Source organism: Ceratotherium simum, chromosome 16 (genome assembly GCF_057802395.1).
Source record: "Ceratotherium simum simum isolate JZ-2026a chromosome 16, ASM5780239v1, whole genome shotgun sequence".
Lineage (NCBI taxonomy): Eukaryota > Metazoa > Chordata > Mammalia > Perissodactyla > Rhinocerotidae > Ceratotherium > Ceratotherium simum.
Genome location: NC_141915.1, coordinates 43,024,919 through 43,049,045, shown reverse-complemented (window position 1 = coordinate 43,049,045; position 24,127 = coordinate 43,024,919). Strand labels below are relative to the sequence as shown.

At 56.9% G+C, this 24,127-nt stretch overlaps 1 protein-coding gene across 1 annotated transcript; it reads left to right on the top strand.

Moving 5' to 3' along the window:
• Nucleotides 1-9,960: 9,960 nt before the first annotated feature.
• Nucleotides 9,961-21,142, top strand: SLC4A1 (solute carrier family 4 member 1 (Diego blood group)). Its single transcript, XM_014789080.2, has 19 exons — nucleotides 9,961-9,996; nucleotides 10,109-10,193; nucleotides 11,202-11,266; nucleotides 12,136-12,316; nucleotides 12,415-12,550; nucleotides 13,001-13,124; nucleotides 13,280-13,364; nucleotides 13,512-13,696; nucleotides 14,175-14,385; nucleotides 14,625-14,837; nucleotides 15,018-15,166; nucleotides 15,280-15,474; nucleotides 16,457-16,630; nucleotides 17,083-17,172; nucleotides 17,667-17,833; nucleotides 18,373-18,623; nucleotides 19,515-19,684; nucleotides 19,777-19,953; nucleotides 20,670-21,142. The coding sequence occupies exons 1-19, from the start codon at nucleotides 9,961-9,963 to the stop codon at nucleotides 20,748-20,750; spliced, it is 2,775 nt and encodes a 924-aa protein (XP_014644566.2). The 3' UTR covers nucleotides 20,751-21,142.
• The last annotated feature ends 2,985 nt before the right edge of the window (nucleotides 21,143-24,127 follow it).

The window sequence follows — 24,127 nt, the reverse complement described above, 5'->3', positions numbered from 1 at the left end:
ATGAAAACCTGATGAGTTTTCCCTTGTCTGAAACAAAGAAACCTATCAGTTCATCAGAAGTTCCAGACATCGTCCTAGTGCTTCTTTCCAGGAAGAATTTATTTCATGGATTCTATGTAACATCCTCACCTAGTGATTTGCAGAAAGGTTACAGAAGCTTGCCCCAAACAACCATTTCTTTTTTTTTTTTTTTTGTGAGGGAGGTCAGCCCTGAGCTAACATCCATGCTAAGCCTCCTCTTTTTGCTGAGGAAGACTGGCTCTGAGCTAACATCTATTCCCAATTCTCCTCCTTTTTTTCTTCCCCAAAGCCCCAGTCGATAGTTGTACGTCAAGTTGCACATCCTTCTAGTTGCTGTATGTGGGACGCGGCCTGAGCATGGCGGGAGAAGCGTTGGGTCGGTGCACGCCCGGGATTGGAACCCAGGCCGCCAGCAGCAGAGCGCGAGCACCCAACCACTAAGCCACGGGGCCTTCCCGGCGTCCTCTCATTTCCATTCTCCTCTTCTTCCTGGGTAATAGAACTCTGGACACATGGCTTCCCAGAATAACGAGTGCATTTCCCAGGCTCCCTTGAAGCTAAGTGGAGCCATGTGACAAAGTCCTGACTAATGGGATATAAGCAGAAGCAACCTCTGGGAAATGTCCTTAAAGAGAGGGGACATATCTTTCTTTATCCCTTCCTCCCTCCTGCTGGCTGGAATGCAGAGGTGATGGCTGAAACTCAAGCAGCCATATTGGACCATGAAGAAAAAGCCACCTGCTGAAGATCCCACAAGCTAGAAGGTACCTGGTGGGACCCCGGGCACTGCAGAGTACCATACTAGCCTGGGACCTCCTACAGCCAGACTTTCACCTCAAAGACAAATAAACTTCTGTCTTGCTTAAGCCACTAAGATTTCGGATTTTCTCTCATACCCGGCCCACCCTGATTTTCCTGACATAGTGATAGAGTGGCTGGGGGTTATCTCTAAATGGGTGGTCAAAGAAGGCTTTTTGCAGAGTAATATTTGATCTGAGACCTGAATCATGAAAAGGAGTCAGGCAGGGGGAGACTGGGGAGGAGCCTCCAGGCAGGGTGGGGAGAGACAGGCAGGATGGCGCTGGTGCCTTGGTGGAGCAGAAAGGGGGGCAAGCAGAGGGCAGAAGTAGCCGGACTGGGGAGTGGGTGTTACTCCACACTTTCACACAGGAGAGTGCTGTCTTCTGATCTGTGTTTCTAAAAGGTCACTCTGTGCTGAGTGGCACCTGCGTTGTAGGAGGCCAGGTAGGAGGCTCCTGGAGTGATGGAGGACTGAGATGGTGAGTCTAGGAGAGACAGTGGAGATGGAGAGAAGAGGATGGAAAGGTGGAGGTAGAGCCGATAGGATGAGCTGTGGCTGGATGTGGGGCCAAGGGAGAGAGAAGAATCAGGGAAGCCCCTCGGTTTGGGGGGCACGAGGAACTGAGTGGATGGAGACTGGAGGAGGCCAGGGTTTATGTCCTAGCTTGTTCGTGTTTAGGGGAAATGGTTAGAATTAAAGACTGTTACTGTGTGTCACTCATATTGCCTTTCTCAAATATTAATGGTCTCATCTGTGCTTTCAGCAGTGGGGTGAGGGACCAGTCTTTGCACTGATTCCATTCACAGTCAGTAAACGCATATGAACCATCAACTATGGGCAGGGCTCTGGGCCAGGTTTAAGGGACTGGGTGATAGTCCCTGTCCTCGGGGTTCATGGTCTGTGGAGGAGAAAGACAGGGCCATGGACCGTCCCAGTAGAACAGAGACAGGTGATGACACAGGTGGCCTTGGGCTGAGCTGTCTCAAGCTGCCAGGGGTGGAGGGAATGGGGGGAGGGAGTCTTCACAGAGTTGGGGATGCAAGAGCTGAGACCTGAAGGTCAAAGCTTCAGTCCGGCAGGTACAGAAAGGAAGAGTGTCTCAGGACAAGGGAACAGCATGTGTAAAGACCCAGAAGCCCAGAGAACACAGAACTTTCAGAAAAGAGCAAGAGTCAAAATTCTGAGAGCTCATGGCCCCCTGGAGGCCCCTCAAGCAGATCCTACGTCCCAGGACACCCCACCTGGCTGAGCTCTCTGGAGAGCCAGGCTGACCTTACAGCTCTCCAAACCTGCCCTTTGACCTCCCTCCTCCTCTCCATTTGGGAAACCCCACCCATCCTTCAAGGCTTTGCTGGAGCCCCTCCTCCCCTCTCCCCTGACCACCCATCCCTCAGGAGATCCTGCCAAAGTCCTGGTTTGTATCTCTGGAAGGACACTCAGAGTGACTTACCTTGGCACAGATCTGACCCGGCTGCCTCCAGACAGGCAGAAACCTCCTTGCTCTCAGGATGCTCCCAGGGCCCAGCCAAGGGCACTTAATGGGCTACAGGATTCCAGGGGAGGAGGGCTGGACTGGCTCCTCCCTGAGCAGCTTTCCAGTGCCAATCCCACCCCCTGCTCCCCTACTCTCCCACCCCCCACACTCCCTCACCCCTGCTGGAACGATGACCTATCCACTCCTAAAGTGCAGGATTACTGCCCACTTCTGTTAAGCCCCAGACTGCTCTGCGTCCCCACCTCGGCTGCACCTTACGCCTGTGGTTCCTCACCTGGGAAGTCTTGCTCCCTCTTCTGATGAACTTTTCTAAGGCTCAGCTCAGAGGACTCCTGGAGACATCTTCTTCACTTCCCAAATTACTCATACTCTGGTTATGTGCTGCCACCCGTTCTCCCCGCTGGACATGAACTCCTTGAGGATACGCAGGTGACATTCAGTCCCTATTGCTCCTTCTTCCCATTCACAACTCAGCCCCTTGCCTGCATCAAGAGCAGATTACGTTCTCAAATTCCTTCCCATCTGTCATCCATTTGGTCTTCACGACAGCCCGGAGAGGAAAACCAAGACCAGAGAGTGGATGTGGCCAGCTCAAGGTCACATAGCCCAGTGGCAGAGCCTCCTGCCCCAGCAGTGACACTGAACCCAAATGTCCCAGCCATGGGACACTTCCCTTTAGTGCAAAATCCCAGTGGTCTGAGTCCCCAGTCCATGAGGGCACAAGAAGTCATATCTTCACCAGGAAATACCCACAAGTCCCTCCAGTTCACCTGGCCAGTTCCTGTCCCCTCTGCCAGCCACCTGGCCAGTTCCTGTCCCCACTGCCAGCCTCCTGGCTCCCTTCAGTGGGTTACCCCATGCCATCTGGACATCCACTCACGTTTGCTGCCACTGCAAACCATGGCCCGCCTTGCCCTGAACGTGGGCCTAGACCCTCCCTTCAGGTCCCACAGGGGAACTGTCCAGCAAAGCTTTGCCGGGGGTTTGGGGAAAGCAGCTGACAATCACCCGCTGGATACCAAAGAGCGGGAGTGAGGTTGTGAGACGGGTCCACCTTCTGTGGCTGCAGGCCCAGCTGCCCCACCTGCACCTCACTGCCAAGCCCACTGTAAGGGAGAGCTCCCCTAATCGCCGTGAAGCCCCCCTCTCCCACCAGCAGTCCCAGCCTCCGCTCCTTCAGGCCAAGAGAGAGAAAGCAGCCTCCACTTCCAAGGCTGGCTGCCAAGTCCTCACTCCCACTGAGGGCTGACTGCACCTCAGGACGACTGGACATGAGAAAGTCTCGTCCCTTCAGGAGAACTCCATGCCCTGCCCGCAGGGTCTCCCTCTGGGACAACCAGTCCTAACCCGTGGTCTGGGCTGTGTGGTCTGGAATAACCTCTACGGGGGTGCAACCAAATCAACGTTCGGGGGACTTCTGAGGGGCTCCACCCTCGGCTCACCTCGTCCTGCCAACACCTGGCCTTGGCTCCCAACCTTCTGTGGGCACAAACTTGGACAGGGACACCCGTGGACCTCGGCTGGGGGACCTGGTAGGCTCCTCCCTTAGTGCTCTAGGGGATGGAGGAGTAGCGTTGGCAAGAGGTCCTCCAAGGGAAGAGGATGACGTGGTGCGGGCTGTGTGGCCCTGGAGGCCAATCAGCCAATCGTCTGAAGGCGTCCCGGGGCCCTGCTCAGTTCCCCAGGCACCAGGCTTTCTGCCCATCGCCGTCCAGCCAGGGCCAGGGCTAAAGTGAGGCAAGCCTATTTCTTGTTTCTCTCTTGTTGCCTTCAGATGAACCAAACTGACCCAGGTCCAAAGTGGAATAACATGAGTGAGAGGAGCCATTACTTCTTCCTGGAAAAGCATAAATAAGCAAAATGTGATGGTGGACAGATTTGGGGAAGCATCCACATTCAGTCAGGGTGAGAAGAATGACCTAGAACACACGTTGTGAGTAGAAAGGACCAGATACCAATCTGCTCTGCTGCTGCTTGGGTGCCTGGTGGGCTGCCGGGGGTGGTACCTGCAGAACAGCCAAACAGCTGGGCAGATTCTCCTCCTAAGCCAGATGTTCCCATTTGCCGTCCCCCCACCTCTCGCTCGGCCAGCTGCCAGTCCTCTCTGGGGCCTGGGAGAGGTGCTCCATTGCTGCCTCCTGCACTCAGCTGCCTCTGACTCCAGGGGCCAGCAGGGTGGTAAGATGTCTTGGCCCTCTGGGCTGTGGCAAGAAGGCAAGGCCTTCACTTGGCATTCTCTGCCACGGGCCGCAGGAAGCAGCCCAGCCAGGGCCAGAGCTTGGGACAGATCCCACCAGCAGGGAGAGTGAGCACCAACCTGGAGCCGGAGGCGGCATTCCCCAGTCCACTTCGGCCAGGGCCTCTCTCTTCCCGCACGGAGGCCGAGGGTGGCAGGAGGGAGCACAGGGCTTAGCATCAGGCAGAACATCAGGCCCGATCCTGGCTCCAGCTGCACCAGCCAAGGGGCCTGGGGCAAGTCGCCTACCTCTCTCCCCTTAGCTTCCTCATCTGTAAGAGGGAAACAACAATAATAAACAGTGCCTTTCTCAGAGGGGCTTGGAGAGCTCAGAGAGAGAACGCGTGTGAAGAGCTGGGCAAGTGCCCTGCATTAGTTTCCTCCTCTGTGAAATGCGGAGGCTGGAAGGATTGAGTGAGACGACCAGCTGAAGCTCCCAGCACAGTGCCTGGTCCTCCGTACACAGGAGGATTCAGGCTCTGGGTGGGAGTCGCTGTCCTTTTCTCTCTCTGCCCTGGGCTCGGCACAGTGCATGCTTGTGGTGGAGACCCTGGAGATGGTTGTGGAATCGCTGGATATGCCCATCTCTCTGTTGTTGTCTCTGAGTTTCTATTGTTTGAGTCTGAAGCAGGGAATCCCCAAGCCAGCGGCCACAGAACTGGCCACTCTCACTTCACAGATGAGGACACTGAAGCCCAGAGAGGGGCAGGCACTTGCCCAGGGTCCCACAGACAGTCAATGTCAGAGCTGGGCTAGGACCATTTCCTTTCTCCATGCCCAGAACAGTGTCTGCATAACCCCCTTTCTGTCTGCTTTGAAACCTCTCCTCATTCTTGCCATCTGAACTCATCTTTCATTCTCCGCCTCTTTAGCAACCAGAGCCCAGGAATAGGTGACTGGCCCCAGCACCCCCAGGAGCAGAGGCTGCCCTACTAGGGGGTGTGGGAAGGGGCATGGCAGGGGCCAAGAATGCGGGCTGCTGTGGCCCAGGGGCCTGGGCCAGGCTCCCGACAGAGGAGCCAGTGTGCCCAGACATTGGGGCTTTGTGAGCATGGAGCTCCGTGTGGGGATGGTTGTTTTGTTGACCTGACATTGTTTCAGGTTGACTGAGTGGCTGCGTCTTAGTGCCCAGGGGCCAGCTCTTTGGAGCCAGCCGGGGTCGTGGGGGGAGGGTGGCTTGCCCCTAATCTGGGGCAAGAAGTGGAGGGGGCTGCCTGGACCCCATAAGCACTGAGCAAGACTGCAGAGGAAGAGCAAATCCTGAGGGAGGAGAGAGGAGAAGGCATCTATGCATCATGGGGCCAGAGCAGAGGGGCCTGGCCAGGGTGAAGATGGACAGAGGCAGGACGGGCTCATCCAGAGGCTGGGGCAGACCTGCCGGGAGGCTGGGAGCTCCGAGAACGCAGCCATCAAACTTTAGTCCATGAAGGAAGACCCAAGAGAATCCTAGGGGCCAGGAGGGCCACAGGAGGCCCTGAGGACTGGCTGGCTAGGGTGGGGTGGGCCAGACTCACAGCTGTCCAGATGTGCATAAGAGATAACTGTGTTTACTGGGCATCCAGCGGGAGCAGGGCGGTGGGGTGGGAAGGGGCTCCCAGGGCCCATGGGGCGGGCAGATTAGGAGGCGGGGGCATGAGTCAGGGGTTTGCGAGCTGCCCCCGGGGTGTGGGAGCGAGGACCTGGTGCTGTCAGAGCCGTGTGAGCTCAGCTGGGCGCAGAGGGCACCAGTGGCTGCAGGAGTCTGCCGAGGGACCCCGAGGCTTGTGAGCAGGTGAGCAGGGCCGGGAGGGACTGGGGGTGGTCCTGCGGCACCTGTCCTAGGGTTCCTGCAGGTGCCCAGCCTGAATCTGTGCCCAAGTGAGCACAGACACTCAACCTCCAAGGGGGGTGCGGGTGGGTGGGGTGAGAACCTTATGATGTGTGTTGTTACCCCTAAGGGCACAGGCCCATTGGCACCTGCAGCTGGGGAGAGCTGGGTGGCAGGTGTTAGGAAAAAGAGGCTGGCACGTGGCAGGAGAGGTGCGTGTGGCTGGTGTGTGAGTGTGTGTGTCAGGGCCAAGTCTGATCCCCTCCTGATGTGGATCCTTGTCTGGCTCCTATTTACCAGCCCCTCAGATTTCACAGACTCAGGTCTCACCCCCCAGCCCCCTCTTTCCTCCAGGTATGGGGATCTCCAGGCCACCCCATCTCCCTCCCAGGAAGAAAGTTGTCAGGGGACACTGCTTCCCATTTGGGACACTTCCAGGAGTCTACCAGGGAGACCTGGCACTGTCCCCATCCTAGGGAGTGTTTGGAGGGAAAGGAGCCGTCCGCCACCACCTGAAGATCTCAAAGCACTTAGACTAATTCCATGGGAATTAAAGGAAAATCAAAGGGGGATGAAGATGGCAAGTCTGGCCTTGATCCCTAGTAGCAGAGATAATGATAGCAAATGTTTCCACAGAGCTCGAGATGTGCCAGGTGCTATTCTAAGTGCTTTATGTGTATGAACTTAGTGATACAACAGGTCTATGAGGTAGGCCTCCTTATTATTAGCCCATTTTACAGATAAGAAAACTGAGGCACAGAGAGTTTGAATCACTTGCCTGAGTCACACAGTTAGTAAATGGCAGGGCTGGGATTTGAACCCAGGCGGTCTGACTGCAGAGTGCATGCTCTTAATCACTAACACTAAACCTGCTCAAAGCTGTTTTGACTTCTGGGATGCCACTCAGTGTAATGGTTAGAGATGTAGCTGAAGTCAGGTAGGCCAGAGTTTAATCCTGCCTCTGATACCTACCTATAAGGGGACCGAAGCAGGTAAACCTCTCCGAACTTCAGCTTTCTCATCTGTAAAACAGGGCTAACGACAATGCCCGCTTCACAGAGTGGCTTGGGATTATAAGAGAGAAGGCAGTACAATTTTGTGCACTGTGGGTGTGATTACACACAGGTGGTACTCTGCCACCAGAGAGCCCTCCCCATCCTCTGATCACCCCCCAGACTCTTCCAGCTGTGCCCCACCTCCTGGGCTCCAGAGGCCCCACTCACCCTTATCTGGCCCTGCCCTGGCTGGCTGGCTGGCCAGGTGTTTGGTGTGCTTTGAGATGCAGGGCAGCCATCAGAGACCCGGCTCTTATCAGAGCCAGGCAGAGCAAGGCCTGCAGCTGGGGGGATTGGGCCTGTGGGGGCAGTAATCTGGGTCATGGGTGCATCCTCTAAGGCCCCAGCTGAGCTCAAGGCGCCTCCGTTCTCCCCTCTTATCTCTCACTGAAGTCTCAGAACCCCGGTGGGAAAGCCCTACCTTTGTACAGACGGGGTGACCGAGGCCTAGAGAGAGGCTGGGAACTGCCCAAGGCCGTTTGGCCAGTCAGTGACAGAGAGGAAGCCTGGATCTCTGGATGCTTGGGCCATCCCACCTCCCAGATGGGAACTAAGGCGGCTGTCCCAGCCCGTGGGTGGGACGTCCAGCATCTCAGACTCCAGAGCTTTGAGGCTGCTAGGGATCTGAGGCCCAGGTGGGGATAGGCCAGAGAAGGAAGAGAGAGAATCAAGATGGGAGAAGGGGAAGGCAGGGGAACCTAGGGAGAAGGGGACAGGGAAGGACAGAGAGGGAGAGAAAAATGGTGCATGACCAGAGTCCTCAAGGGGCAAGTCCCCTGCAGGCTCTGGGACCCTCCCATGGCCATCTCTTGCCCCACCACCAGCCCGAGGCAGGGACCCCTGCCTTTCTGTTTGGTGGGACTGAGTCATGCCCTTCCCCCATCCCTAGGGACTGCAGGACCATCCATTCCTCAGAAAGAAAGTTCTTTCTGTATGCACTCCCCACTCTATTCCCTCACACAACGCCCAGCCCTGTCTTGCAGGGTCCTACCTCTGCACCTTTGCCTGCCATTCCTCATACCTGGGCCGTCCTTTCCCACCTCCCAGCCCTTCAGATCCCACTGTGTTTCTAGGCCCAGTGCCAGTGTCCCGTCTTCCAGAGATACTCCACCCCTCAAGCCCACCAACTCGGCCTCTTCCTCCTGCCATCCAGCACCCAGTACATTCCGCTCATCGCCTGTGCTTGTCTGGGGGACACGTTATCTCCTGAACCCTCAGCCCGTCCCATGTTCCCGGCTCGGCTCCCCAGGCAGGGCTGGCAGCTTCTTGGGAGTAGAGACGGTGTCCCATTCATCTCAGCACCCCACTGCTCAGCACCATGTGGACACAGAGTGGGCAGATTTATCAACCTGACCCAAATCCCCGCCACCACCATGCCCTGTGCTGCAGGGGGTGGAAGGAAGAAGAGAAGGCCCTCTACACCCAGTCTGGGGCCACCCAAGGGGACCCCTGCACTCACCTTCCTGGGTTGGGCACACCTTCCTCTCTGCTAGAGAACAACCAAGAAAACTGAGGAGCAGGGCCCAGTAGTCTCCTGGCTGGGTCCTTGTCATCCTGACTCCCCAGTCCCAGAGTCCCAGGCGTGCCAGGGGGGCCATTCTTACATTCAGTCAACACACGTTTACTGAACACCTCCTATGTGGCAACCATTCTACTAGGAGTGGGGGTTCAGTGGGGATCGAGACATGCATGGTCTTAGCACTCATGTGGCTTCCTTCTAGAGGTATCATCAGACAATACACACACAAATGAATCAAGAAACCAGAAAATGACAGATTGGGTTAGTGAACGTTAGGTTGGTCAGGGAAGGAATTTGAAGCCGTGACAAATGAGCTGAGCTGTGAGAAGGGTGAGGTGTGGGGGGAGGGGTGTCCAGGATGTGGACAGCTGTATGTGCAAAGGCCCTGGGGAGCCCCAGGAAAAGGCTTGGTAAGGAGGCCAATGGAATAAGTGGGGAGAGAGCAGGGGATGGGGTTCAAAATGGGGCAGGGGAGAGAAGCAGGGCCACAGCATCCAGGACCTGTGAGCCACTCCCAAGGATGCAGCAGCCCCATGCCCAGCAGGAAGCAGCCATTTCTGAGAGAAGAGGGTATATTGTGGAGACTCTCAGGGGAGCTAAGCTCCATGAAGAGGGGACAGACCATGCCCCTGGAGTTGACTGAGTCCTGGGGAAGGGCAGGAAAAGAAGCCACGCGAGGACTGGTGGATGGAGGAAGGAGTCAGATTTGAAGGACATCCCCCATCCTCCCAAACACCCTTAGACTGATGCCAACCCAGCTTCCTCTTCTCTGCACTGCCGCATCTCTCCTGGCCCCTGCACACCTGTCCTCACACCTAAAATCCAGCTCCTTCCCCCAAGCACCCCATACTCTCTTCCTCTGACCCCACCATCTCCCAACACCTGGGATCCCCCTTCACTCAAAAGCAGCCCCCTGAGGGAGGACCAGGAGACCCCAGGATAGCCTGTGCCTCCTCAGCCCGTGCCCCTACCCTGCAGGGACTCGCAGTGCGGGTTATGCTGGGGGCTCGGATCAGCAAGGACAAATGGACAATCAGGACGGCACCATGGGGGATTCCCAGGTGAGTCTGTGGTGCTCCTACCTGGGGCTCTGGGAACCAGGCCCTGGACTCCTATCTCCATGGGGGCTTGAGGATCCCCTCACAGCCCAGCCCTGATGGCCGCTTCCCACAGGAGAATCATGAAGAGGGGCTGGAGGTTTTACAGAAGGATTATGAAGACCAGGGTATCTCCACACCCACACTGGAGGAGCCGGCAGGTGAGCCCCATCTCCCTCTCTCTGCTGGGATGAGCGGCTGAGCCCCAGACAGGGACAGTGGGGGAATCTGTCCTCTCTCTTCCCCACAATCCGCCTGCTCCAGCCCCAGGGCCAGTTCTCCCACAATCCTGGCTGATTGAAGGATAAACAGAGTTTTGTTTGAAATGATCACAGGAGGTGACTGGGGCATGGGGGCAGGGCCAGTCGCCCGTCACCATGCCCCTTAGATTTGTGAGAGGGCAGCCAGGCCTGTCTGGGACAAGGACATAAGCCACATGTCACCTGTGCCCATCCAATGCTGGCTTCTAGGCCAGGTACTGGGCCTGCTGGGAATCGTTCTGTTTGGGGGTCCAGAGGTCCTGAGCAATGGGGGACAATGGGGATCCCCCCAGGGCAGAGAGACATCAGGAAACCTTCGTGGGCCTGCCCAAGGTCTTAGTTGGGGAGCCCCAGGTGGAGACGTGTTTACTGTCAACAGGACTTAAGTGCTGGCAATTGGTATTGAAGATAAGAGGCCCCTCTGGGCAATGAGGGCTGGGGGGGCAATATAAGGGCAGACCCCACCCTGGTGCCCAGAGCTCCACTTGGAGGCTTCGAGAAGCTACTGGGCTGGTGGGGTTGTTGAGGCAGGTGGGAAGAAGGAAGGACTCGGTTCCAGAAGGTGGCAGGAGATGGAGGAGACCCTAGAAGAATCCTGAGAATTGCCATTCAGGACTCTCTAATGACCTTGGAGATGACCCTCCCAGTCATCCCTGAGGAGGAATCCCGAGGGTCCTTCACAATGCTCAGATGGGGAGTGACAGAGCCAGGCTGGGCCAAGAACAGGCGTGGGGAGCCACAGCCCGTCGAGCAGCAGGGGTGGAGGGGCAGCACCAGGGTCCCAGCCAGGTGCAATGGGAGAGAGTGGGGATCAGCCGGGGCTGGTCTCTGAGGCTCATGGTGGGTGGTGCAGGAGGGCCTTGGAAGGGATTGTCTGGGGGCAACACTAACCGGCTTCTGGGGTTTCAGCTTACGTCACCGAGCAGCAGACAGCTGCAGACTACCAGACCACATCACACCCAGGCACCCACGAGGTAAGGACCCCCAGCCTCCCCGAGTTCTCTGTCCTGTGCTGCCCTTGGGACCCACCATTCTATCAGGGGAAGGGAGGAGCAGAGGGAGAGGCAGAGTTTCGGGGTGGGGGACCCCGGAAACAGGCAAAGAAGGAGTGGGCACCCTGGGAAACAGGTAGAAGGGAAGAGGACCGCATCCCTCAGGGGGAGCTCCTTGGGCGAAGATAAACTGCATGCTGGAGGTCTGAGCCCCCAGGCCCTCTGGCCCTGGCTGGGCTGTCAGGTGCTCCCTGGGGAAGCACAGAATTAAATACACCATCCCCTCTGCCCAGGCCCGCCAGGCCTACATGTCCCTGCTGGGCGCCCAACTGTCTAGCTGGTTAGGAAATTGGGTCTGCTGTCAGCTAGGCCCCAGGCAGTAGCCACCTGGCCCCAAGGAAACCCAAGGGCACGCTGAGCCACATGCCCACTCAACAATCTCGGAGGCAGGAGCCTGAGCCAATGACCCCAAAGGCTTCCCACTCCTTTACCTCCCATGGGGCCACTCTAGCACCCCTTTTGGTCCGGCGGTTCTCCAAATGCCTCTGAAATGGGGTGAGGGGCCTGGTCGGGAAGTTGAGGAATAGAGCCAGAGATGCAGGCCATACAGATGGGACTCTCGAGCATCTCCCCACACTTCCCACTTCACTCAACACTCCCAGGCTGCGGCTCCCGAAGGTCCCCTCTGAGCTCACGGTCTGCCCCTGAGCGCTCCAGGACCCTGGGCCTCCTACAAACATGTCTCAGAGCCCGCTGTGTGCCCACTGTGTGCCCACCGTGCCCTGGGCTCCCAGTCTCCGCATGGCCCTGCTCTGGGCCTGATGGACTAACTCAGGCCTGTGGGGCCACAGGTCTATGTGGAGCTGCAGGAACTGGTGATGGACAGGAAGAACCAGGAGCTTCAATGGATGGAGACAGCACGCTGGGTGCGTCTGGAGGAGAACCTGGGGGAGGATGGGGCCTGGGGCCGCCCGCACCTGTCTTACCTCAACTTCTGGAGCCTCCTGGAGCTGCAGAGAGCCTTTGCCAATGGTGAGCCCCGCTGGGCCCCTCTGCAACCCTGCCTGTGAGGCTTGCTGGGGAGGAGGGTCCCAGTCCAGCCACCCAGCTCACCCCTCCGCTGCCTGCAGGTACTGTCCTCCTGGACCTGCGAGAGACCTCCCTGGCCGGGGTGGCCAACCAGTTGCTGGACAGGTTTATCTATGAGGAGCAGATCCAGCCTAATGACCGAGACCAGCTGTTCCGGATCCTGCTGCTCAAACACAGGTGCCCCTGCCTGCCAGGACCCAGACTCCACACCCAAAGGGCCCACATCCCCAGCCCACCTGCCCCAAGCTCTCCCTGAGAATCCAGGGGGCCCTTCCCCAACCAGGCCGGGGTCCACTTTTCTTCCATGATGGCTCCTGCCTGTGATACCTTTCAAGGAGTGGCCACGTCTCCATGCTCAGATTTGGGGGCCACCAGTCACCAGGAAGGCAGACTCTCAAGGCCCTTCCCTCCATCCATTCTTCTGGCTCCACCTCGTCACTCCAGGCAGAGGCCACCCGCTGACTTCCACAGCATCCTTCAGGGGAGGCTGATTCTCTCTCCGCCCCAGGGTCTCTGTAGTCTGGTCACTGGAAAGTCCCGCTTGATCCCTCCCACCACCAGTCCCCACTCTGCTGATAGCCCAGCCTGAACAGCCCACTCAGCCGGTGTCCCCTGTGTGTCCTGCAGCCATGCCCGAGACCTAGAAGCCCTAGAGGGTGTGAAGCCCACGGTCGTGACACATTCTGGGGATGCTTCACAGCCTCTGCTCCTCGAACACCCCTCTCTGGAGACACAGCTCTATTGTGCACAGGTGAGGCTGTACCAGGGCTGTGTGGGGAGAGCCGGAAAGCCCGCAACCTGAATGCAGTGAGAAATGAGATTTGGTAGGAGAGAGGGGGCTGGATGCTCAAGTCTCCTGGGTCCAGAGTGGTCGGAGGACTCCCCTCACCACCCTCCTTCCAACAGGGAGAGGGGGGCACAGAAGGGCACTCACCATCAGGAATTCTGGAAAAGATTCCCCCAGATTCGGAGGTCGCCTTGGTGCTAGTGGGTAAGCGGCTGGTGCCTGCATCTCTCACCCTTCCACACCCACTGCTTCCGCCTCCTGTCTTGGCCCAGCCTGCTTCTACCTAAGCTTGGACCCGGCAGCCTCCCTCAGCCTGGCCTGACCACCTTGCATCACCCCCTTCCCCAACAGGCCGTGCCGCCTTCCTGAAGAAGCCGGTGCTGGGCTTTGTGCGCCTACAGGAGGCCGTGGAGCTGGAGGCCACTGTGGAGCCACCCGTGCCTGTGCGCTTCCTCCTTGTGTTGCTGGGACCCGAGGCCCCCCACACCGACTACACTCAGCTTGGTCGGGCTGCTGCCACCCTCATGCTGGAGAGGGTGAGGAGGGGCCGGCAAGGGCTGGGGGAGGCTGGGGACCAGGTAGAAGCCGAGGCCCTTCTCCTGGCCTGGGTTACTTGAGCTCCGCTAGTTGGCCTGTTCAGTTTAACCTAGCAGCTTCTATCCTGTCTGGCCAGGGGGAGTCTGGCCTGGCCCTGCCTGATCTGGCCTGGTCTGGTCTGGCCCACTCTGACCTGGTTCTCCCTGGTGAGGTCTGGCCTCGTCTGGCCTCATGTGCTCTATTCCTCCTGATCTGCTATAATCCACCTGGTTTGCTTTATTCTTTCTCCCTTCCCCATTCAGGGCCCTGTGGGCCCCCTCAAAGCCCTTTTGTAGTGGGGGGCAGAAGGGAAGGGGGCAGGAAAAGCAGTTCTTAGCAAGAAGGAGCTGGGGGAGAGGATTCTGGTCCCTGGAGGCCCTGGCTGTGGACTCCTGGGTCCTTTCATCCCACAGGTCCTGACCCTCTCTCTGGCCCCAGGTGTTCCGCACTGATGCATACCTGGCGCAGAGGAAGGAGGAGCTGGTGCGCTCCCTGGAGGGCTTCCTGGACTGCAGCCTGGTGCTGCCTCCCTCAGACGCCCCCTCCGAGCAGGCCCTGCTCAGTCTGGTGCCCGTGCAGAAGGAGCTGCTGCGGAGACGCTACCTGACCAGCCCTGCTGAGCCGGACCCCAGATTCTACAAGGGCCTAGGTACCTGCCCTGCCCAGCCCAAGGCTTTCTGAGCCCCCACAGACCCTTGGACACCCCAGCACGGCCTTGTGAGCCCTGCCATCCCTTTTCCCATCAAATACCCCAGTGTCCCTCTCCCTTTCCTCACGCCTCCCCACCTTCTTGGCCACCCCATTCCCATCAGATGATACCCCCAATTCCCCTCTCCCCACACCTCTCCCTGCTACCCCCTGTGACCATGGTCCTGTCCTTACCTACAGATTTGGATGGGGATTCAGGGGTCCCTAGTGGCCCGGAGGACCCTCTGCAGCGGACAGGCCGGCTTTTCGGGGGCCTGGTGCGTGACATCCGGCGCCGCTACCCCCACTACTTGAGTGACATCACAGATGCATTCAGCCTCCAAGTCCTGGCTGTCGTCATCTTCATCTACTTTGCCGCCCTGACACCTGCCATCACCTTTGGTGGCCTCCTGGGTCAGTGCCTCTACATGTCCCCTAACCCTGACCTTTGACCCTCTGGCTTCTGCATCTGCCCTGCCTTCTGACCTGATCTAACACTCTGGACCATACATCAGCCTGCCCACGAAATGCTCTATTGGCCCCTAATTAAGAAATGATCTCCTGACCCTGACCTCACTGTACCCCTACCCGCAGGAGAGAAGACCCAGGACCAGATGGGGGTGTCGGAGCTGCTCCTGTCCACTGCAGTGCAGGGTGTCCTCTTCGCCCTGCTGGGAGCTCAGCCCCTGCTTGTGCTTGGCTTCTCAGGACCCCTACTTGTGTTTGAGGAAGCCTTCTTCTCGGTAGCTCTGTTCCGGCCCCACTGTGACCCCGTAACTGGCCCCCGCTCCACCTGGCTGGTGCATGGTGCCTGGGCCCATTTGTCTTACCTCGACTCCCTCTGACCGCCCTGCAGTTCTGTGAGAGTAATGACATGGAGTACATCGTGGGCCGTGTGTGGATCGGTTTCTGGCTCATCCTGCTGGTGGTGCTCATGGTGGCCTTTGAGGGCAGCTTCCTGGTCCGCTACATCTCCCGCTACACCCAGGACATCTTCGCCTTCCTCATCTCCCTCATCTTCATCTTTGAGACCTTCAGCAATCTGGTCAAGGTAGGGGTCCATGGGAGTGTGAACGAGCATGTGTGTGTGCATTTGGGAGACTGTGTATAAACTGTGTGACGGTGTGTCGTTTCACACTTTGTATGGCATTTGTGTGGCCATGTTCTCGTGGTATGTAACTGTGCCCACATACATGGTGATGCTTACTGCCTGTGGGCCGGCATTCTTGCTATGTCTGTGCAGAGTGACTGTGCATGAGAGGATGCCCCTGTGTGCACATGTCCGTGTTTATGACCACACGGAGTGACTAAGGGGCAAGTATGTGTGTGAGACTGCACCTGGGAAACTGCATGCATGGCAGGGGCAGCAGGGGTTCTGGAGGCTCTGAAGTCTCCCACTCTCTCTCCTGCACTTGCCCTTTTAGAACTGCAGGGCCTGCGAATGGAGTGCCCCGCCTCCTCAGCTCTGTCACCTCAAACTATGCCTGCCTCTGTATCTGCATTTTATATGGAGGAAAGGTGGACATTGTATGCCTGTCCCTGATTCTGTTGGTTGGTGGATCTTTCTGTTTCCAAGTCTTTGAAGCCCTTTTTAGGAACCTCCTTGGTATGTTTCCTGCCCTCTAGCCTTCTCATGTCTCCCAGGCCCTGGGTGCTCACAAGCACACACACACATATACTCATTCCCCCTTGGCCCGCCCCACCCAAGCCTAGCCTGGTCCTAACTCCTGAAAACCAAGCTGTAAAATCCTATTGTACTCTGTTACCGTCAGTTGAGGAAGAAGATAGGTGGGTGGGTGGATGGACAGATGGATGGATAGATAGGTAGATGAGAGATAGGTAGGTAGATAGATAGATAGATAGATAGATAGATAGATAGATAGATAGATAGATAATGGATAGACAAATGGATAGATGATGGGTGGAGGGGTTGATGGATGATGGATGGATAGATGGATGGATGAATGGATGAATGGATGAATGGGTGGATGGATGGATGGGAGGGAATAGGATGCCTTGGTTTTCTCCTGCAGATCTTCCAGAAACATCCACTAAGGAAGAATTATACCCAGAATGTGGTGATAGACCCTGAACCTCAGGACCCCCTGCCTAACACAGCCCTCCTCTCCCTTGTACTCATGGCCGGCACCTTCTTCCTCGCCATGGTGTTGCGCAGGTTCAAGAACAGCTCCTACTTCCCTGGCAAGGTCAGCACTTCCTCCCCACCTACCCTTGCCTACACTACCCTACCCCAGTCCAAAGCACCTCCCCCAGCTTCCCCAATGCCATTAGCTCCTCTTCTTACCCTAGATTCCCATTCCCAATTATAAGCCTCCCTGGCTCCCTCCTGACCCCAGATTTCATTCTTCAGGCAAACCCATCTCCCTTTCTCAGCATGCCCAGGCTGAAAACCCAGTGGAGAGCCAGGGACAATTCTTAGAAGGGGGTACAGAAGCTATGGGCCCAAGGGTGGGGCTGGGCCAAGGGAAGAAGAAAGGAGGCAGGTTCACTGAGGTGCAGGATAAGGCATTAGAAGCTGATGGATTTCCTGGGAAGAGCAGGGCCTCCTGGGTGAAGATGGGCAGGAGTAGGGGCAAGTGGGAGGCAGGAGGTGGGGAGCAACTGGGCACTGACCTCTGGTACCTGCACCTGCCCTCAGCTGCGGCGGCTCATCGGGGACTTTGGAGTTCCCATCTCTGCTCTGATCATGGTCATGGTGGATTTCCTCATCCAGGATACCTACACCCAGGTGACCCTCTCCCCTCACTCTCATTTCATTCCCCCAGCCTGCCCCCTCCCCAGAACAGCTTTCCCAAACCTGAAGCCAGCCAGAACTACCCCTACCCGACCCCTGCCTACCCTGGGAGCCCTGTGTTCTTCCCGCAGCCCTACAGGACCCCTCTGGCTGAACCAAGGGCCTGGGTCAGGTTGCCCCCTTTACTCCTTAACTGAGGGTAGGAGGAAAGAATCTGCTTTGGATCCAGGCAGATCTGAGTATGAATCTCAGTTCTGCCACCAAACGGCTATGTGATGCAGGGCAAGCTACATAACCTCTCTTATTCTGTTCCTTCATCTATAAAGTTGGGAATGAGAAGATGTATGTAAAGGGCTTAGTGCAGTGACTGGGTACAAAGTAGGTGCTCAATAAAAGTAAGTTCCAAGTGCCCAGGACGCTGGCTCCCTGTCCTCACCTCTCCCCAGCCCCCTGCCCTGAGTGTTCTCACCAGAATCCCCCTCCCACAGAAACTCAATGTGCCTGAAGGCCTCACCGTGTCCAAGCCCACATTCCGGGGCTGGCTCATACACCCGCTGGGCTTGCATTCCCCTTTCCCCATCTGGATGATGTTTGCCTCCGTCCTGCCTGCCCTGCTGGTCTTCATTCTCATTTTCCTTGAATCCCAGATTACCACGTAAGAGCCAGGGTGGGGCAGGGCTGGGAGGGTCAGAGGCCGGGAAAGGGACAGGCTCCAGGCAAGCGGGGACGCCAAGGGCCGAGCGCTAGTCTCGGCCGAATGGCTGAACGTATGGTCTTCCTGACTAGCAGGAATGATGGACGGGCAGGGTCAGGTTCAGGTTTTGTGGGACCTGACATTGTATAATTTGGGGAGCCCTTTTAAAGAAAAAGTATACAAAATGAGAACTACAAAATTAGGTGCTGGATCTTGGAAGGGGCCAGGACCAATGAGGCTCCCTAAAGCTTATGCTTCGTTAGCTTCAGAGTAAATCTGCCTGTGGATGTTCTAGGTAGTGTCTGAAGACACTTCTGCTCTTAGAGTCCAGATTCTCAAGATGGGGTGGGAGGGAGGGGAGAAAGGGAGGGAACACCAGGGAGATGGGCAAAGAAGGATAAACTGAGGTACAGAGGGACCCAAGTATGGGAAAGGAAGGAGGGGCAAGGGGGAGGGGGAGAGGGAGAGCCCTGCTGACCCCTGACCTCCCACACCCCCAGGCTGATTATCAGCAAACCAGAGCGCAAGACGGTCAAGGGCTCCGGCTTCCACCTGGACCTGCTGCTGATCATGGGCATGGGCGGGTTGGCCCCACTCTTTGGGATGCCATGGCTCAGTGCTACCACAGTGCGTACTGTCACCCACGCCAATGCCCTCACCTCTGTGGTCAAGGCCAGCACCCCAGGGGCTGCAGACCAGATCCAGGTCAAGGAGCAGCGGATCAGCGGCCTGCTGGTCGCTGCACTTGTGGGTGAGTGAGGGCTGGGCACACTCTCCACCACCCTCTGTTCCCACCCCTTAGAAGCCAGTGCCCCTCCAGCCCTGCCCACTCTGCAGCCAGGTCTCCCTACACACCCGCTGCCCACCTCTCCCCAGCGTCAGTTATTCACAGGAGGGAATTCTGGAGGAAATGCCAAGGCACTGAGATGGGCATCTGAGCAGGGGAGGAAGGGGGGGACCTCCATTACTAGGGCTTCTCTAGATAGGATCCAACAGAGGTTCAGTGAACTGTGGGTCCCAGCCCTGCCCTGCTGCTAACTCGGTATCCCTCCTTGTCTCTGGGCCTCAGTTTCCCTGTCTGCACCGTAGAGGTCCCTCTAGCTCAGCTGCTCTATGACTGATACAAAGGCCAGTGTGCCAGACATAATCTGGGGGTGGGGGAGGAGAAGACAGAGGGTCCCTGGGGTTGATCCGAGTTCTGCAGCAGCTGAGTCCAGCTGGGCTTGGTGTGGGCGGCACCATGGTTGCAGATGTAGAGGCCAGGAAAGTTTCTTAAAGGAGGCAAAGTTGATGTTAGTTGGAGGAGGGTTAGGATTTGGATAGCCAGAGGGTGATGGAGGCATTCTGGACTGGAGTGAGAGAAAGGGTGGGTTTCTCCGACCTCTGTGACCGCCTCACCCGCCATGTTAAAGGAGTAGGCTTTGAAGTCAGGCAGGCAGGAGTTCGACTCCCTGCCCTGCCACTTACTAGCTGTCTGGCCTTAGGCAAGTTGCTTCACTTCTCTGAGTCTGTAGAATGGGGGTAATACCTATTGAGAGGAGCCACAGAAAGGGCCCCATACGGTACCTGGGGCTTCATTCCCCAGCCCCTGGTGCTGGTCCTCTGGGCACCTGCGGCTCAGCATGCGTGGTTCTCCCCGCAGGCCTGTCCATCCTCATGGTGCCTGTCCTGCGTCGCATCCCCCTGGCTGTGCTGTTTGGCATCTTCCTCTACATGGGGGTCACATCCCTCAGCGGCATCCAGTTCTTTGACCGCATCTTGCTTCTGTTCAAGCCGCCCAAGTACCACCCTGATGTGCCCTACGTCAAGCGGGTACAGGGCCTTCCTGGCTGCCCAGACCGGGTGGGGTTGGGGGTGCTGGGTGCCAGATCAGGGCAGGCCATGACCCCTGCCTCCGCCTGCAGGTAAAGACTTGGCGCATGCACTTGTTCACGGCCACCCAGATCATCTGCATGGTGGTGCTGTGGGTGGTGAAGAGCTTCCCGAGCGCCTCGCTGGCTCTGCCCTTCGTCCTCATCCTCACAGTGCCCTTGCGCTACTTCCTGCTGCCACGCATCTTCAAGAAGCTGGAGCTCCAGTGTGTGAGTGGCTGCTCCCCATTCTCCCCTCACAGGCCTGGGGCAGGAGCGAGGGTACAGAGAGAGCAGAGGCTGGAGGGCAGGACAACAAAGCTGGGGGCAGAGAGTGGTCATCAGAGGGGCTGGGAGAATGTGAGGGGGGGGTCTCGGAACTAAAGAAGGCAGAAGAGCATCGTGGTTAAAATCTGGGTCTGGGGCCTGTGTCCAAATCCTGGCACTGCCATGTCCTAGTGTGTGACCTGGAGCAAGTGGCCTCATTTCTCTGAGCCTCGGGTCTCCTCACCTGTAAAGGGAGGAATGGTGCCAGGGTTGGCGAGAGGGTTAAGAGGCACACAGGGTGTGTTCCACGTGCGCTGTCCCTACCATCGAGCAGCTAGTCCTGTGGTCTTCCAAATCACTCTGGACAGAGTCACTCCTCTGATAGAACTCTTCCACAGTGACGTGACACAGGTCACTGTGGGGCTGCTCTGGGGAAGGGGTCCCCTGCCCACCCTCTGGAAGCCCTCCCCAACTGGGGGACCAGATCCCCAGTGGCTCCCCACCGTTTGGAAACAACAAATCTAGACGAACCCTCGGGGCTGCAGGGACAGGACAGGACTTGTCCGAGGTTCAAAGAGAGCCAGGCTGTCTCCTAACACCAAAGGTGCCTCTCAGTGCTGGGGGGAGGGTCCTCCGGTCCCTCGGCCTCTCACCCTCTGCCTTCCTACCCCACCTTCCAGCTGGATGCTAACGATGTCAAGCCGACCTTTGACGAGGACGAAGGTCAGGATGAATACGACGAGGTGCACATGCCTGTGTAAGGGGAGGGCCTCAGAGCCTCCTCCACCGTTCCACTTCCCCACTCTCCCAGGAAAAGCAGAAGTTCACCGGGTGCCTCATGCCCTCCAGGTCCCTACTGGGGCAGCACCTGAGGCCCTGGGGCTGTGGGCAGGGGAAGGAGGGGCTGTCTAGAACACTTTCCATTCAGGGTAGACCAGCTTTTCTGGCTGGAAATGGCCAGTGGAGCCCATATTAGGGGATTTGCTGTGCAGTCTCTCCTGCTGCACGCTGCCATATAGGGATACTGTGCTGAAAGACTCAGATCTGAGCCCTCCCTCCTGTGGCACAGACAGGGGCAGTAGCAAGAGCAGGAGTTGGGGGAGGTGGTTCAAGCTCCTGCTTGCAGTGTGACCTTGGGCAAGGCCCTTGACCTCTCCAGCCTCTGCTTCCTCTTCTGTAAAATGGGTATATTGATAACAATACCCACATTACGGGATGGTTACTGAGGACCAAAGATAAATGTGAAAAAAAGGGCTTTGTAAACTCTGCAAGGACTATTATACAGTAGTCATCATTCTTCAAGCCTGCGCAAGGTCACACAGCTCCTGAGCCATACAGCTGGGATCTGAACCAGCTCTCCTGTCTCTGAGGCCAGAGCTCTGCACTCTACTTCAGTCACCGGCCTTCCCGGTGATGCCCCTGCTGACTCCTCCCTGCCCATCTCTGCTCCCACCCCCAACCCGGGACCCTCTTCTCTGGGGCGGAGGGAAGTGTCCTGGTGAGGGCAAGATGCAGGTGAGCATGCGGTCGGGGCTGGACTCAGGGCTCCTAAGTGCTTGCTTCCTCCCCCCATGCTTTCGTTCATTCACTCATTCATTCACTCATTCATTCATTCCACAAACATTTACTGAGGGCCCTGGACCCTGTGGATGACAGAGGTAACTGACATAAGACCCTGCCCTGTGGTGGGGGATGGGGGCCAACACTCAGTCTGTTCTAGATTTGGATAGGGGTTGGGGGGCGGGTGGGAGAGTAGGGAGAAGATGGGGAAGGGGAGGAGAGGGAGGTTGTAATTTATTGATTGTGTATTTTCTCAGAGATTTCATTGTACTTTGGCTTCACACACGCACCCAGGTCCCCCATTAAAGACCCACTGCCCCCAACCCAACCCAAACAATATTTGGGGGAGAATCCAGAATTTGACCAATGAGGGTAGGAGACAGTGGACTTTGCAGGATACGGGTAAAATCTATTTTTTTAGAAAACAAAAATATAAAAAGAGTTGAAAGAACTGGCAGTGGTGAGAGAGGGTTGAAACTGAGAATCAGGGTGTGACAGAAAAGAAAGGAGGCTGTGGCACCTGAGGGAAGGCTCTCGGGGTGCATCCCTGGAGGCTGACAGCTGCCTCCCACCACTTCACAGGTCTATGCCTCAGTTTCCTCATCTGTAAAATGGGGCCGATAATGGTACCTACCTTGTAGGATTGTTATAAGGATTAAATGAGACAGAGCTTGTAAAGCGCTTGCTTAGCACAGAACCTGACCTCACAAAGAGCTCAATAAACGGAGGAAGAGCTCAATAAACGCTAGCTGCTGGGATTGTTATTCTAATTGGGATGTCCCCGCCTCCTCCCTCCCTCCGCTCCTTGAACACTGCTGCCCGCTCTGCTAGCACCCTCTCCTCGATGCTTGGGAACACGTTTTGCCAATAAATGGGTCTGTGGTGGAATGACAGTCTTGCTGGAATTCCCTCCCAGAGTGGGGGCTCCACCAGGTCTTGGCTGGACTGAGCGGACATGGTATGCAGGGTGTGGAGCTGGTGCAGGGCTGCAGCACTGGGGGCAAGGAAAGCCAGTCTTGGGTGGCACTGGAGCTGGGGGAGGGTCAGGGCTGGTGGCCCTGAGCCCTAGGGTGGAAAGGGCCAGCACCCAGTGAGGGGGTGGGAGAGCAAGGGAAGACAAATTTACACTCCAGACATCTTCCTCTCCAGAATAAGGGTGACCTATATGGGGGTGGGGAGAGGGGCTGTAAGGGGGCGTTGCCCCCAGCTCTTTGTACTGTGGACCCCACATTCCTTTGGACCAGTCAGCCCCTTATCCTGGACTCGCCAAGCTGGGCAGTCCTCTGAGAGGGATTTCCAGAGAGGGCGTGCCGCTTTCTGTCGGTGGCACAAGAACAGCATCTGTTGACCAGCTTTCCACTAGCCCCCACTCTGACCCCTTGGAGGCTCTGCCTCCCACCCCCAGCCGCTCCCAGCAATTTCTAGGGGGCTGCTGGGCCAGGTATCACCCACCTCCGGAGAACAAGGTGCCAAGACATAATCCCTCCCCAGCCTTCCAGCAAGAGATCAGCGCACGGCTGGGCTGCCTGGCTTCCTTCCCTGGATCTATATTTACTTGCTGCCTATCCCCAGCTGACCCCTCTCAGGCTGGCCAGGGCAGCCACCAAAGAGCCAGAGAGCCACTGTGTCCCCAGGGAGAGGGGTCCCAGCCGGTCCCAGCCACCCATCTCCCACACAGCAGCTTCAAGTCCCCCATTCCCCAAGGCTTGCCAGAACCCTGTTCCCCACCTTGAGCCTGAAAGCATTAGGGAAACGTGAAGGTCACAAAAATCAGTTGGAATCCAACTTCCTGCCTGGCCTGAGGCCTCACTCCCCCTGCATTTCCTGCCCCCTCAGAGATGCCCCGCCACCCCCCACCCCTGCATTTCCTCTCTTGAAAACTACCTCAATGTGAATTAACTGCCATAATGAGGTCCGCACTTTCTTGTGAACACCAAGTCACCCCACTCCTGGCAAGGGAATAATTCAACAGAATCAGAAGTCTCGAGACCTGAAGATAGTCTTTCCAGGACTGTCTATGAAAGTGGAAAACTAGAGAGAGCCCAAATATTCAGAAACAGGAGAGCGGTTAGTATATTACAGTAAATTACCCTACATCAATGTAACGGACCACTAAGCAGACCTTAAAAATAATTATAATGATGAAGAGGCTGTTAGATCAGCTTGGTGCCATCGCATGATCCTGGGTGTCTGAGGCCAAGGTGTTTGGAATTCCAGCTTCCTGATTTAGTAGGAGTTGGACAAAAGGCCTCATCCCTGAGCTCAGGTTTCCGCCTCTGTAAAATGGAGATAATGAAAGTTGCCTCACAGTGTTACTGAGAGCATGAGTTGAGCTCACACACCTACAGGTCCTAGCCCAGGGCTGGCATTTAGTCAGCAAAAGTTCATTCCTGCTGCTTCAGCAAGGCTCCAAGCGATGCAACTGTCATGGGGACAGTCACACAGAAAAGATACCACACACAGGCAAGAAGGTTAGAGGCTTAGACAGAAAAAATTAAAATGCCCAGGAGCTAGAGTTCAAGGGAGATCAATTCTTGTAGTCCTTCTCTTGGACTGGAGGTGCAGAGGGTTAAGTTAA

What these genes read in the sequence shown, in the direction of transcription:
- SLC4A1 (XM_014789080.2), top strand. Translation starts at nt 9,961, where the DNA reads ATGGACAATCAGGACGGCACCATGGGGGATTCCCAG. An exon ending in GGTCGCCTTGGTGCTAGTGG is followed by an intron (nt 13,365 to 13,511) that starts GTAAGCGGCTGG and finishes CTTCCCCAACAG; the next exon opens with GCCGTGCCGCCTTCCTGAAG. An exon ending in CAGATTCTACAAGGGCCTAG is followed by an intron (nt 14,386 to 14,624) that starts GTACCTGCCCTG and finishes CCTTACCTACAG; the next exon opens with ATTTGGATGGGGATTCAGGG.